This window comes from Cibotium barometz, chromosome 24 (genome assembly GCF_041138505.1).
Source record: "Cibotium barometz isolate CiBa-2024 chromosome 24, ASM4113850v1, whole genome shotgun sequence".
Lineage (NCBI taxonomy): Eukaryota > Viridiplantae > Streptophyta > Polypodiopsida > Cyatheales > Cibotiaceae > Cibotium > Cibotium barometz.
The window spans coordinates 2,051,827-2,064,751 of record NC_141069.1 but is presented as its reverse complement, the minus strand read 5'-3'; the positions used below and the strand labels follow the sequence as shown (position 1 = coordinate 2,064,751).

The window sequence follows — 12,925 nt, the reverse complement described above, 5'->3', positions numbered from 1 at the left end:
TATGTTATAGCTCTCTAGGCATTGGGCATCTATCTCCTTCTAGCCCATCGATGATGTATTGTAGTATGTAGTATCATGTATGTACGCATGTTGGAACTTGGCGGTCGCCCATGCCATGAGTTTTTGGCCTATCCTTTTGTAGCAATTTTGTACTCTAATGGCATGATGACATTATGTTCATGGTTCCACTATTTTGTAACTTCTTGTCTACAATTTTTAAGTTTAGGAAGTATTTTAAAAAAAAAAACGTACTAATATCGTACCGTACCTCAAAAAATTTTAAGGTACCAATTAGTACCGTATTTTATCGTACCGTACCGTATCGTACCTTTCGTACTAACTAACCATGAAAGAAGGGTTGGACATTTTCTAGTGTGGGTGCCCATAAGTGTTAATTATGTATTAAGGTTTTATAATCTTTGATAAAGGCTTTTGCATGGAACATTATTGGAAATTTCCCATGTGTGGTGGGTTGGTGGATTTTCTCTCCATCGCCTGCTTTGTTTCCTCCATCACCTGGTACCCGCCTGCTGCTGCCGATGCCTGTACCTGCCTGCTATACTCGCCTGCAGGGCTGCCCATGCCTGTACTTGCATGTTGTACCTGCTTGCAGGGCTGCCCACGCCTGAACCTGCTGCTGTACCTGCTTGCAGGGCTGCCCATGCCTGAACCTGTAGTTGAACTTGCTTGCAAGGCTACCCACGCCTGCAGTACCCGCCTACCTACAGCCCACGTGTACCTGCTGTACCTGATGCAAGTACAGAACTTGAATACCACCCGGTTGACTGTACCTGCCCGTGTGAAGCACCTGATGTACCTGTTGCAAGTACAATACCTGCATAGTACTTGGCTGGTTGTACCTCCACACGTGTGAAGCACATGATATCCTGATTGTACCCGCTACAAATTGTACCTATTGTACTTGGATTGTACTCACCATACTAGGTGTCATGTTTTCTCATTTGTGTAATTCTGAAATTTGTTAATTAAAATTCAGAGAATTCTTTAAGTTGTGTAGTGCAGGAGCAAAGCATGTATATGCTGACCATGCTCAGGAATGTTCTTCTTGGTGTGGTCAGTATATTTCCATGTGTGGTGTTGTTAACCGCGCTCTTAGAGCTTCTGAGAGCCAGTGAAGGTTAGACTCACCAGGGAATCTGGGAGCAAAGCTCATTGGGGAGAACCAGGCCACGTTCCTTCCGCGGTGTACCCTTGGCCTGCGTTAGTACGGGCGTGCCTGTTGGTGCACGGTCCCGGAAGACCAGTGAAAGGCAGGTGTCCACCCAGTGAAGGTGGGAATGAGCCTGTGATTTGGGGCTACTCCAACCAACACCTCTTCATCGACTTGAACCAGTTTTATTTGGTTGTTTTCACTCCCTTGTGGAAAAATCTGGCCTTATTATTTTATCACGAACGTACTCAGCAAGGCAATGATGCTGTTTGGACCATTGTTGATGGCTTTAGCGAGCAAGCACACCTCTTGCCGGTCAGGAAGACCATTAAGCCTGAGCATATGGTCAAGATATTTATAGCGACTACAAGCCTCTTTTGGAGAGCTCTATTTGACAATATGGGTACTAATCTGAACTTCTCGTCAGCTTTTCATCCCCAAATGAATGAGTGAGGCTACAAATTCAGTTGTGTTGGATCTCCTCAAATGCTATGTTCTAGATCAAAAAACAGCTTGGGAAAAGTATCTACCATTGGTAGAGTTTGCATACAACAACACAGTGAATGCGTCCGCGAGAAAGGCCCCGTTTGAGATTGTTTATGGCAAAGTGATATTGCCACCCATCCTATGCACTAAGGATGAGATCTTTGCAGCTGATGAGTATGTCAGGGATCTTGATGTTGCCTTTGCACAAGTGCGGACAACCATTGCTTGTTTATAGGATAAGCATAAGAGGGCTGCCGACAAGCATAGAAGAGAGGTGGACATCAAAGATAATTATTGCGTATTGCTGAAATTTGAAAAAGCAAGACTCCTTAAGAGACCAAGAAAGGAGGGAGCATGCCCTAAGCTCTCTACCAAGTATTACGGACCTTTTAAGGTGATCGAACAAATCACTGAGGTTGCTTTCAGGCTTGCATTGCTTGATCATTGGAGGATTCACAATGCCTTTCATGTGAGTCTATTGCGGAAGTATGTGGGGCCAGAGCCAAAAGAGCTTGTCACAGAAGAGCTGCCAGAGGTTGATGAACTAGAAGTTCTTCAACCTGAAACGATTGTGTTTCACAAGGAGAGAAAGCTACCTACCGGTAAGCTCTCCAAGAGATACCTTGTGAAGTTCAGGAACTATTTTCCTATGGACACAAAATGGGTTAATGAAGACTACTTAATGAAGACTACTTCAAAGATTACCCATAGCTTCTTCAAGTGTATTTGAAGGCTTTTCAGTCGAGGTCAATTATTTAGAAGCTAGGGGGGATGTCACCATTTGGCCGCCCAAGTGGTCTTCCCCTATTTGGTGCCAAGGTATGGGAGGCCAGGGAGCCTCGTGTTGCCCGTACCGAGGCCAAGACTTGCGTCACCTACGGGAGGCCAAGCCTCATGTCACCCGTAGTGTGGCCAAGACGTGGAACCCACTGTCAGGGATCCCAGTTTAGGCTTCCCATTGAGCCAGTTCCGAGCTTGGGAAGACTTGCTATTTATAGGTTCCAGAAATGGGAGATATATCCATAGCATAATGCACATGCACGTATCTTTGCGTGCTTGAAATTGATTTTGTGTGACTTGTTTTCGTGTGATTGCCTGCCATGACATTTCGAGTTCATGGGCAAGGGATGTCCACCTATGAACATTGCGAGTGTCCTATATTATGACATGGTTTGTGACATGTGAACAGGCGATAAATATTCATTTAAACCCTTGTTTATTTTTCTGAAGGTTTTATAACCTTCGTTGTTGGGCACCAGCCATTGGCCAATGTCCGGGGCCCATGGGACCCAAGTGTTGGCAGCCCAACCTTTCGACACGCTTTTGCTGATGTGAACCCTCTTTATTCAATGGGCACTAAAGGAGGTGCCCACATTCATTAAAGGTGGGCACTACCACATGTCAAATGGGGGGTTGGACTCCTTCCATCCCCCTTCACCAAGCTATTCCACGGGTAATTCTCACCCTCTCTCATTGGAAAAGAAGCACATCATTGCTGGGCTATCTTTCTGCAAGTCGTCTCTCTCTCTCACAGGATTTTCCCTTAGCTATTGTATCTGCTGTAGCTGCCTACTATACCTGACTGTGTACCTGCTGTAGCCGCATACCATACCTGTTGTACCTATTGTATCTGCTGTGTGCCTGTTGTACCCGTGTACCTACTGCAGCTGCCTACTGTACTTGCTGTTGCTGCCTACTGTACTAGTTGTACGTGATTTTGTACCTGCAAGCACTTGATGAAACCCTAACTGTACTTGCAAGTATAGACCGGAACCCTAATTGTACCTGTAAGTTCATGTTGAACCCCTAATTGTATCTGTAAGTTCATGTTGAAACCCTAACTATACTTGCAAGTACAAGTTGAAGGCCTAACTGTACTTGCAAGTACAAGATGAAGCACTAACTGTACTTGCAAGTACAAGATGAAACCCCAACTATATACCTGCAAGTACATGCTGAAACCCTAACTGTACCTACAAGTATGTGTTGAATATCATCATCCTACAACTATAGAACCCGATGTACGTGGTGTGAACCGGCACCATGTGTACCTCTTTGAGTGCCTGCTATTGACACTGTGTACCAGTACCTGCTTGTGGACTTTTACATCTTCGTGGGCAAGTAGTTGTTTGAGTACTTGCACCAGGGAGGCTTGAGCCACATCCTCTACGAGGGTGTGAGCCAGGCTCTAGTATGAGAGCGCCTGTTTGTGCGTGGTCTCGGAACGACAGTTTTCACGTTCACTCCCCTCCAGGTGTATGAGATTGGTGGTGTCCAGGCTACTTTGACTCATTCGACGAGTTCGGCATCAACAGTCTACCCCGACATACTTTTGTTTGGGTAACTTGTCTTCATGCTTGCATTGCATTGGATTATTTGGCAGAGAAGGGGGCATCAAGTGAAGTACTTATGTCCTCCATGACCATCTGCTGCCAAGTAGCCCAAACCTTCTGTCGTGCTCTATCCCTCTGGGGTTGGGAGGGGGAATATATTGTAGCAAACGAAACGTGTTTCAGCTGGTATGAAACGGACTGAAACATTTCATAAAAGTTTCGTTTAACGAAACTGGTTTTTTATCTCGTGTGTTTTCCCCAACAAAAAACTTGTGTCGACTTTCCGTTTGTGGTGCACGTTTCGTGGCTGCTGTTTGTGCACCTGTCCCAACTCTCGACTCCCGTTCAGCTGCTGTCGCCTGTGTACTTGCTATTGTCGCCTGTGTAAAGTTGGCCGACTGGTCACAAGTCACCAGTCACAACTGTTGTCCACAGTCCACCCTCACAAGCTGAATACTGCTGCCAGCGGGTAAGCCAACGTTTGCATATGTTTCTATAGACTATACTATATAGGCTGCTCTAGCCTTACATATATATATATATATATATATATATATATATATATATATATATATATGTATGTATGTATGTGTGTGTGTGTGTGTGTGTGTGTGTGTGTGTGTGTGTGTGTGTGTGTGTGTGTGTGTGAAACTATTTCAAAAAAAATATGAAACTTCTGAAACGTTTTTGAAACCCTTTTCAAATCACGTGTTTCTGAAACTCTTGGTAACTTTATTTTTTGGGGTGTGGGGTGGGGGGTGCTCAGTAGTAAGAAGCCGACAATAAAAGTTAGAGGCAATCCACCTCACTAAAGAGTACTTTGAGTATCGTGCAATTATCTGACTCTTTCTCTGCTATGAGATGGGCCATGAGTAGCAAAGAAGTGTTTATTGCATCTGCCTCCCATCTAAGTCCAAAATGACTCCTGGGCATGGTAACGGTACTCCGCTCTCTGCTCCAACGAGTGTTGAAGCTCAGTCCTAACAATACATAAAGTATATGCAATCCATTGGGCATCGGGGTGCTTTTCATGTTTCCTCTCTAATGGTGATAACCCACGTCTGATAGCCCTCTCATGGTCAGTGTTCTTCTTTCTCCTACATAAGGCCATCCTGTGGTAAAAAACACTGACATGCTGCATTTCAGAAGCCACATCATCTAGGCCATCAAAAAGGTCATGAGACGTCCATGCATCTATCACCTACTGCCGTGAAAGCTTTGCATCTGAATAGAAATGCTCAGGAATACACACATGAGGAGAAGAGCCATGGTATCCCGAATCTCTAATACATAAAACCACTAGGCAATGATCAGATTTGGAAGTGCCAAATGTTATGAGTGTATGTTCTCCCCTATCAAGAACCTAATCATCAATATAGAAGTTATCTGAGTGTGCATAGATGCAACCTGCATCCCTCCTCCTATTACACCAAGAAAAGAGGAGAGAGGATGACCTCCTTTGAATATCATCCTCAAGCCAACAATCTCTACCATGTATAGAAACAATAAACCTCTCCGAGGAGGCCCTCTCAAGTGGGTGCACCATACCCACTTGTCCTCCTCTTTTGTTTGCAGGTCACTCAACCATATTAAAGTCACCCCCAATGATTCAATGATCAGCATAAGGAGGCAAATCAGTGAGGGCCTTCCAAAAGGAAAATTCTCCCCTCTACATAATGATGATCCACTGTGCTCTAGCAGGCAGAATGACACAAGGACCAATGATGCAAGGCAAGGTAGGGGTTGGCACTAAAATACATACACCACCTTTGGTCCCTGCAGCTTCCGACCAAAAGGTGTGACGAGATAAAGACTTGCCAGATCTACCACATTGGCTTGCATTGATTTTATGCTCTTGCAAGAGTAAAATGTCCATAGGACCTTCTGTGACTGCAGAGTGAAGCTGGTTCTTGATAAGCTGTTTTTGACGGCACGGAGAGACACCACCAAGCCCGTGTATGTTCCATGAGACAATCCTCATGAAGACAAGGACTGAAAGTTGCGACCAGATCTCGTTGTCGATTAAGGACCCCCTTTCGAGGCTGGAAAGCGTTTTCCATAAGTGAGGGAAGGGAAATTCTCTGAGGAGAGGTCCACCTCTCCTTCCAATTCCAGGGCAAAATCCTTTCCCTTCTCAAGAATGGGAGAAGGGGAGCGTAATGTAGCCTCATCATTACAATCTGACTGCAGTGCATAGTGTGACGTATCATCATCACATTCCAGCTGCAATACATCCTTGTCACCATGACAAATCCAACTGCAAAGATCCTTGTCTTGTGCAAAAACATCATCACGTGTAGCTAGGAATGCAAAGGGTTCAGGGTGTTCCACTGAAGGCATCGGCGTTGGTGCAGGAGATGCCTACCATCCCTAACCATCACCTATCGCTGTGTAGTGTGCTCAGGTGCAGGAGCGACTGTAGAAGGAGAAATTTGATGAGCATGTCCATGTTGGCTCCTAGTGCAGCCTCTGGATCTGGGACAATCTCTAGCAAGATGACCCTATTGGCAACAAATACGACACTAATCTGCTCTGCTAGCAATCTCTATTCTTGTCGAAAATGTGAGCCATCCGATTTCTGTAACAAGATGTAACGATCAGTGATGGAAGGGTCAAAAACAAGAACAAAAACTCTAGGTACTCCATCAGAGGTGGCTGTAACTACTGCGGAAGCAGACAAAGGTAGCCCTGGAAGGATAGGTACTTCCAAATCCTGACCAAATGCAGCTCCTATGGAAGCCAACAGCTTCCAAGAAAACCGTGGAAGAACAGGAAATCTGAGAGAGATTGGGGTAAGGTGCTGATCCTGTGCCACACAATCAAAATTCAGCCGGTATTCAAAGAAGAATAATTTCTGCGGGCCAAGGGGAAAAGGGATACTGGCAAGTGCCTGAGCTGTGGCTTCTGGGGAGTTGAACACAACATGGAAGAACCCTTGTCCAAGTAAACGTGCATCAAGAAAGTGCATAGCCAGTTCTGAAGAGGGCTGCGAAAACCCAATCTATAATTTTCATTTCATTGTCGATGTTGCTTTTGAGGATGAGAAGCTCATCTTGTGAAAAATTGATAGTTCTCATGGCCTGAGAGAGTGGAGAAGTTGTAAGGTCATTGCTTGTAGCTCAAATATTAGGATGAGATCATGTGTCCTACCCTAGGATCACTAGATCAAGGGAGGCTGTTGGAATTTATGCGATCTTGGATCCTATAATTATTTAATGGGTTGAGGATAAACCTTAGAGAGTGTGTGTATTTGTCTAGGAAGGTTCATTTGGATGGTTGTATCTTCAAAGGTTATGTGCTCAATTTAAAAGTGCATGGTAAAGTAAAAAGGGCTCATTTATGGCCACATGGAAAGTGCTAGGGACACATGTCTAGTGTGGGAGGGAGTCCCAAGGTTTGTTCCAGTGTCATGCTTTATGCTTGGTGGCACATTTATTGCACACATGCCTTGCACTAGAGTGCACGTATCTTGTGGATGAGGGCTCCTTGAGAGCCATATAATGATGTACTCCTTGGTTCATTTTAAGAGCTTGATTAATGGAATCTAGTCTCTAGATTTTTCTTATCATTGTGTCCATCTAATTGTTATTAGTGCTTGATTAGTATCCTAATTAATCATGGAGTTATTTTTGTACTTTGAACTTCCTTAGATCCTAGAAATTTAACTATGTTCTTAATTTGGGTTCCAGAGGGGGCAGCTGAAAAGGCCGGATCATGCAGACTTAAGATTTAAATGCCGCACGTATGCCCGGATGTTACAGCACCTAAAGGTGTGATTGCTGCATGACTATTTTGTGTAATTTTATAGATGAAAGGCATCCACTGCGATCTTACAATTGTTCAATATATTCTGCAGAACCTTGACAAGAGCTCCTTGATCCCTTTACGGAAGGCGTATTGCCACTCTTTGAATTTTCTTCTGCGACGTGAAGTATGCTTACTATCCAAGTCTGCAAATATTTTTCTGCATTACAACAAGTAGTGGTGGTGGTGGTGGCGGCGGCGGCGGCGGCAGCGGTGTCGGTGTCGGTGTCGGTGTTGATGGTAGTGGTAGTGGTAGTGGTAGTGGTAGTGATGGTGGTGGTGGCGGCGGCGGCGGCGGCGGCGGCGGTGGCAGGGACAGGGGTAGTGGCAATGGTAGTGGTAGTGGTAGTGGTAGTGGTAGTGGTAGTGGTGGTGGTGGTGGCAGCGGCAGTGGCAGCGGTGGCAGGGGTAGTGGTAACAGTAGGGGTGGTGGTGGTGTTGGTAGTGGTGGTAGTGGTGGTGGTGGTGGCAGAGGTGGTGGTGGTGGCGGTGGTGGTGGCAGGGGTAGGGGTAGGGGTAGTGGCAATGGTAGTGGTAGTGGTAGTGGTAGTGGTGGTGGCAGGGGTAGGGGTAGTGGCAATGGTAATGGTAGTGGTAGTGGTTAGTGGTAATAGTAGGGGTGGTGATGGTGTTGGTAGTGGTGGTGGTGGTGGTGGTGGTGGTCGTTGTGGTAGTAGTAGGGGGTCTTGATAGTGGTGGGATCGTAGTGGTGGTTGTGGTTGTGGTGGTAGTAGTGGTGGTGGTGAGGGTGGTGGTGGTGGTCGTCGTAGAGTCACAGTAGTATGATGTACATTGTTTTATTCTCTTCATGGCACGTCTTATGCTTACACTTGTTTTGACTTTTACTATTTCAGGCTAGAGAATTTGGGAATGAGCTTAGAGCAAGCACCAAGGTCACAAGGAATTCTAATTCAGGTGGGGCTTGGCTGGAAGGTTCAAGTGGAGGTCAAGGAAGCGGTGGTGCAGATACTACTACGGTTTCTGATGCCTATGCCAAAATGCTTCGTATATTCATACCTCTACTCGTTGACGAGGTTAGTTATGTTGCTGGATCTTGTGTGTGAAAAAAAACAAGTAGAAAGAAATTCTTCAAAGTGCTAGTACAAATTAAAATATGTCCTGATTTGTATATAAAAATTGTGGTGACTCAATTCCAGATTATCTATTGATAATGCTGATGATGATGATGATTATTAGGAGATGTCTTACATGCATTGGTGCTGATCACCATTCGGATGCAGGCATCATTAATTATTATTAGGGAATTTAGCTCATGTTATGAGCCGGTGTGAGGCAGCTCAGGAACACAAGAAGGCCACTATAGCTCGCCGACTCACCACCTTCGGAACACTCACAAGCACAAGGGGCACCACCAGGTTCTCCAGCTGGAAAGAAAAATCTCTCTCTCTCTCTCTCTCTTACGAGATCAGTCTCCTACATACATGGCTTGTGGGATCTCCCCCGAGACAGATATGCACGCCTCGCCCTGGAGTCCTCCCGACAGTTAGCTTTACAGGGAGACACGGCTTGTTGGTATGGACAGATGACATCTTGGTTCCAGGCACATGGTTTTAGCATGGACAGATTGCCTCCCTTCCAGTATTCTCTGGAGGCACCCTCTCTCACTCTTACACGGACAGAGATTACCAGACTCATCCGTCAGGATTTAGTTCAGCTGGACATTAGGAGGACATGGATACAGCCGACTGAGGAGCTGGGCACGAAGATGGCTTTCTACAGAGAACACTCACAGCAGATGGTTTTGTGATCAGACCCAGTTACATGGATGTACACTTGTCTCATGCAGTACGATGTGCTATTGGTCAGATTCGCACATCCTCACACCAGCTTGAGATTGAGATTGGCCGATATAGAGGTATACCAGCTGAGGCCAGGATATGCCGAGTATGCCATGGGGAGCCAGAGACAGAGCTGCATTATATATGCCATTGTACTGCATACTATGAGATACGTGGTCGTTTCCACTGTTTATTCAGAGAGGGTTTTGGACCACTTTCCAGAGTCATGGGGTACCAGGACCAGAGGTGTTTGGGATTGTTCTTGCTTGAGCTGCGGAGACATAGAGATAGCCTGCTTAGGCGCACAGAGAGCCAGACTCAGAGGCACATTACAGACTTCTTTAGTCCAGCCATCACTGCGCCAGATGGACCACAGCAGCAGCAGGACATGGATACCGCCCACACCAGGGGTACACTGATTGATCGTGCGATTGAGCTTGGGTGGTCCAGACGCCCACGACCACGGAGGAGGGCATCCCAGCATAGACGGAGGTTGCAGCGGCAGATTCGGATTATTCTTGCGAGGCATGCGAGACACCCAGTCAGGGTGCTGACCACAGAGGATATTGAGGAGATCCGCCAGTGTCCGATGCGGCACATATTATGAGATGGAGGTACCTCCATAGTGTACCTTCCAGTTCCAGTTTCATTTTCTAGGTGCCAGTAGTATCATCTTTATTTTTCATTTTCTGGGTTTTTTTATCCAGACATTGTATCAGATCCACCATGATGTAACTTTTGGTCTCATAGGTCATTATGGCCTTTTGAAGACGTTAATATAACATTTCATTTCATTTCATTTCTCTACTACCCAGAGATATCCAAAGAAAGGCAGTTTCAACAGCTCACATATCTCATTATAAAAGCCTTTTATCTGTCAGCAAGGCTAAGCCACTCACATATCATCAACACAAACCCTGTTGTCCATTTACAAGGGGTTACATAAATTTTATCAATTTATAAGCTTCAACCCACTCTTCCTCGCACTCTCCTTTATATCACACACTCACAGCAAACAACTCACACACATACTGCCCAAAGCTTGCTCTTGGTCTCACACCAGCAGCTCGACCCAAGGCTCTCTTCTTCTCTCTGCACTGTAGCTGTGCTGTCCGCCAGTTACCACAAGGCTCTCCTCGATTATTCCAGATCTCCCGCTCTCTGTGCCTGCAGACCACCAGCCCTACGCTTTTCCTTTGTAGCGATTCACCACCCCAGCCTCTCCCGTCGGCTTCTTTTGACACCAGCCGCTTCCGTCTCCTTCCCACAGGCAGCGCCCCACCAGCCTCTGCCTTACCAAGACGGCTTCAGCCACTACTTCGCTTTCCTTGCCGAATCCTCAAAGAGTGACCATCACGTTGTTTCTTTCTTCCCCGGTGACTCCTCTCACGAGCGACCACCCAACCTTCTCTCTTCAGACCCACCAGCCCGTCTCCAGCGCCATAGCAAGGCCTCCTCAAGCACCCTTGGCTAGCTTCACATCTGGCTCCGTCTGCTGCAACACCTCCACCAGGCCTCCTCTATTGACTACAAGGTGGCTACTTCAGACCTTCTTTCACGCCTGCAGAGCCTCTGCAAGGTGGCTACTCACCACGTCGATACTCTTCGTTGCAGCCACGCTGTCACACCCTGCGCTCCTCAGCTGCGCTCCACATCGATCACTCCAGCGCGCACACCTCTCCTCTGGACCCGGTCTCCTTTCCACGCAACTGTCCCACGCTTACCAGCTTCAATCCTTGACCTGCTGTTTGCCCCCAGCCACCGCCGGCTCTGCCTCTCTCTTGCCAGCCTCACCACACACAAGTCGGCCTCTCCTTTTTATGTCTGCAGCACCTGAGGGAGAGCGTCCACTTTCTGGACCCGGGCTCTTTTCCACAGCGGCCCCCTCGAATCACCAGCCTATCTCTCTTTTTTGAACCAGGCGGCTATGCTCCTCCTCGAACTTTCGCCAGCTTCTGGATGCTGCGCTGGCAGCCACAAAGGCAACAAAATAAGGCTCCACGTGGTCACTTCATTGTTGGCCACGTTGGTGTATATTATTTATTATTTCTGAAAGCCTCAAGCCTCAAAATGATGGCCACCAATGCCCTTGCATCTCCTTGTTTCTCAAGTTCAAGTGCAGCAGCACGACCTTCTAAAATTATGCAACATCTGCCCACAGCCTCGAATCATCAGCATCAACTTACCAAACATGACCATTTCCCAGTCGGTGCCCTGCTTTTAGCAACCATCCGCACACCACACTATTGCAATAAAAACTCCAGATCTCCAGCGTCTGCTCCCAAAAAAAACACGTGCATATACCGGCTCACTGTAAAACCACTCGCTCTGTACATCTGCCAGGGCATTCAGGGCAAAATTTATTTGCACACCACGCGTCCCATATGTACATAGATCCAAAATATCTTTCAGATTTTAGCCCGACATACTTTGCCCAACCCCTAGCCTGCTGAATCATTTATGATCAGCAGAAAGCATATGACCACGTTTCCCTCCGTCTATCCTTTGAGCATCATACAGTGTAACCAACACATCTCTATTCCAGGTGATCAAAAAAACACTGTCATCCTCCCAAGGCATGTCTTGCCATCCCACTTCCCACCACGGTACATCAGAACTTCTGAAAACAAAGCTTCTGACATACACACCATCCTGCCTCATCTCAATCCCAAAATCACTGATATAGTCAACACCAATATTAGAGAACCAGCTAACCAATTCCTGCTGAGGGTAAAAATTGATGAAAGCCTCATAAAAAAAAACCTGTTGTACCATAACATTTTCCTGTCCATCAGCATAAGAAACATCACCATCAAAACCAGCCACCACAGGCAAAACAAACTCCCCTTCGAAAGGCACCATTGCCAAAGCATCCACCTTAGTTCCTGTATGCTCATCTTTATTAAGGCCAATAAGAAATTCATCTATCACAGCATCCATAGTCTCATCCATAGCATCAGCATCATTCATAGTCTGCTTGTGTTGCTCCTCTTTCATAGCATCAATTCTACTCATGTCTTTTTTAACATTAATGCACATCTGATCATCCAACTCCGACTCAAGCTCATCATCCTGTAGACTGTCTATATCCCACTCATCCCACACAAGTTCATTCAAAGATTCAAAAGCAGACTCTTTCACATCACATGCATACCTTTGCTCATGATTCACTTGTACCTCCTCGCATTCTTCATGTATGGCTTCTTCTTGTCGGGCACCCTCATCAACAAGCACTTCCTTATCAATAACCACAGCATCCATCTCTGCATCCTCCTCACTGGATGAAGTGCCTTCTGTTCCCTCACTAGTAGTAGTACTACTAGTCGTATCAT

General features: G+C 46.3%; 1 protein-coding gene across 3 annotated transcripts in view; it reads left to right on the top strand.

The window, feature by feature from the left end:
* The window catches only part of LOC147624793 (exocyst complex component SEC3A-like), a 112,393-nt gene that overhangs the window by 33,925 nt on the left and 65,543 nt on the right, over positions 1–12,925 (top strand). For all 3 annotated transcript variants that reach the window (XR_015268850.1, XM_086818018.1, XM_086818017.1), the window contains 3 exons: positions 7,680–7,760; positions 7,847–7,921; positions 8,649–8,828. Coding sequence is in view for 2 of the 3 variants with exons in the window: in XM_086818018.1 (XP_086674144.1) it covers positions 7,680–7,760; positions 7,847–7,921; positions 8,649–8,828 (336 nt within the window). In the remaining variant the exon portion in view is untranslated. The remainder of the gene's footprint in view (positions 1–7,679; positions 7,761–7,846; positions 7,922–8,648; positions 8,829–12,925) is intronic.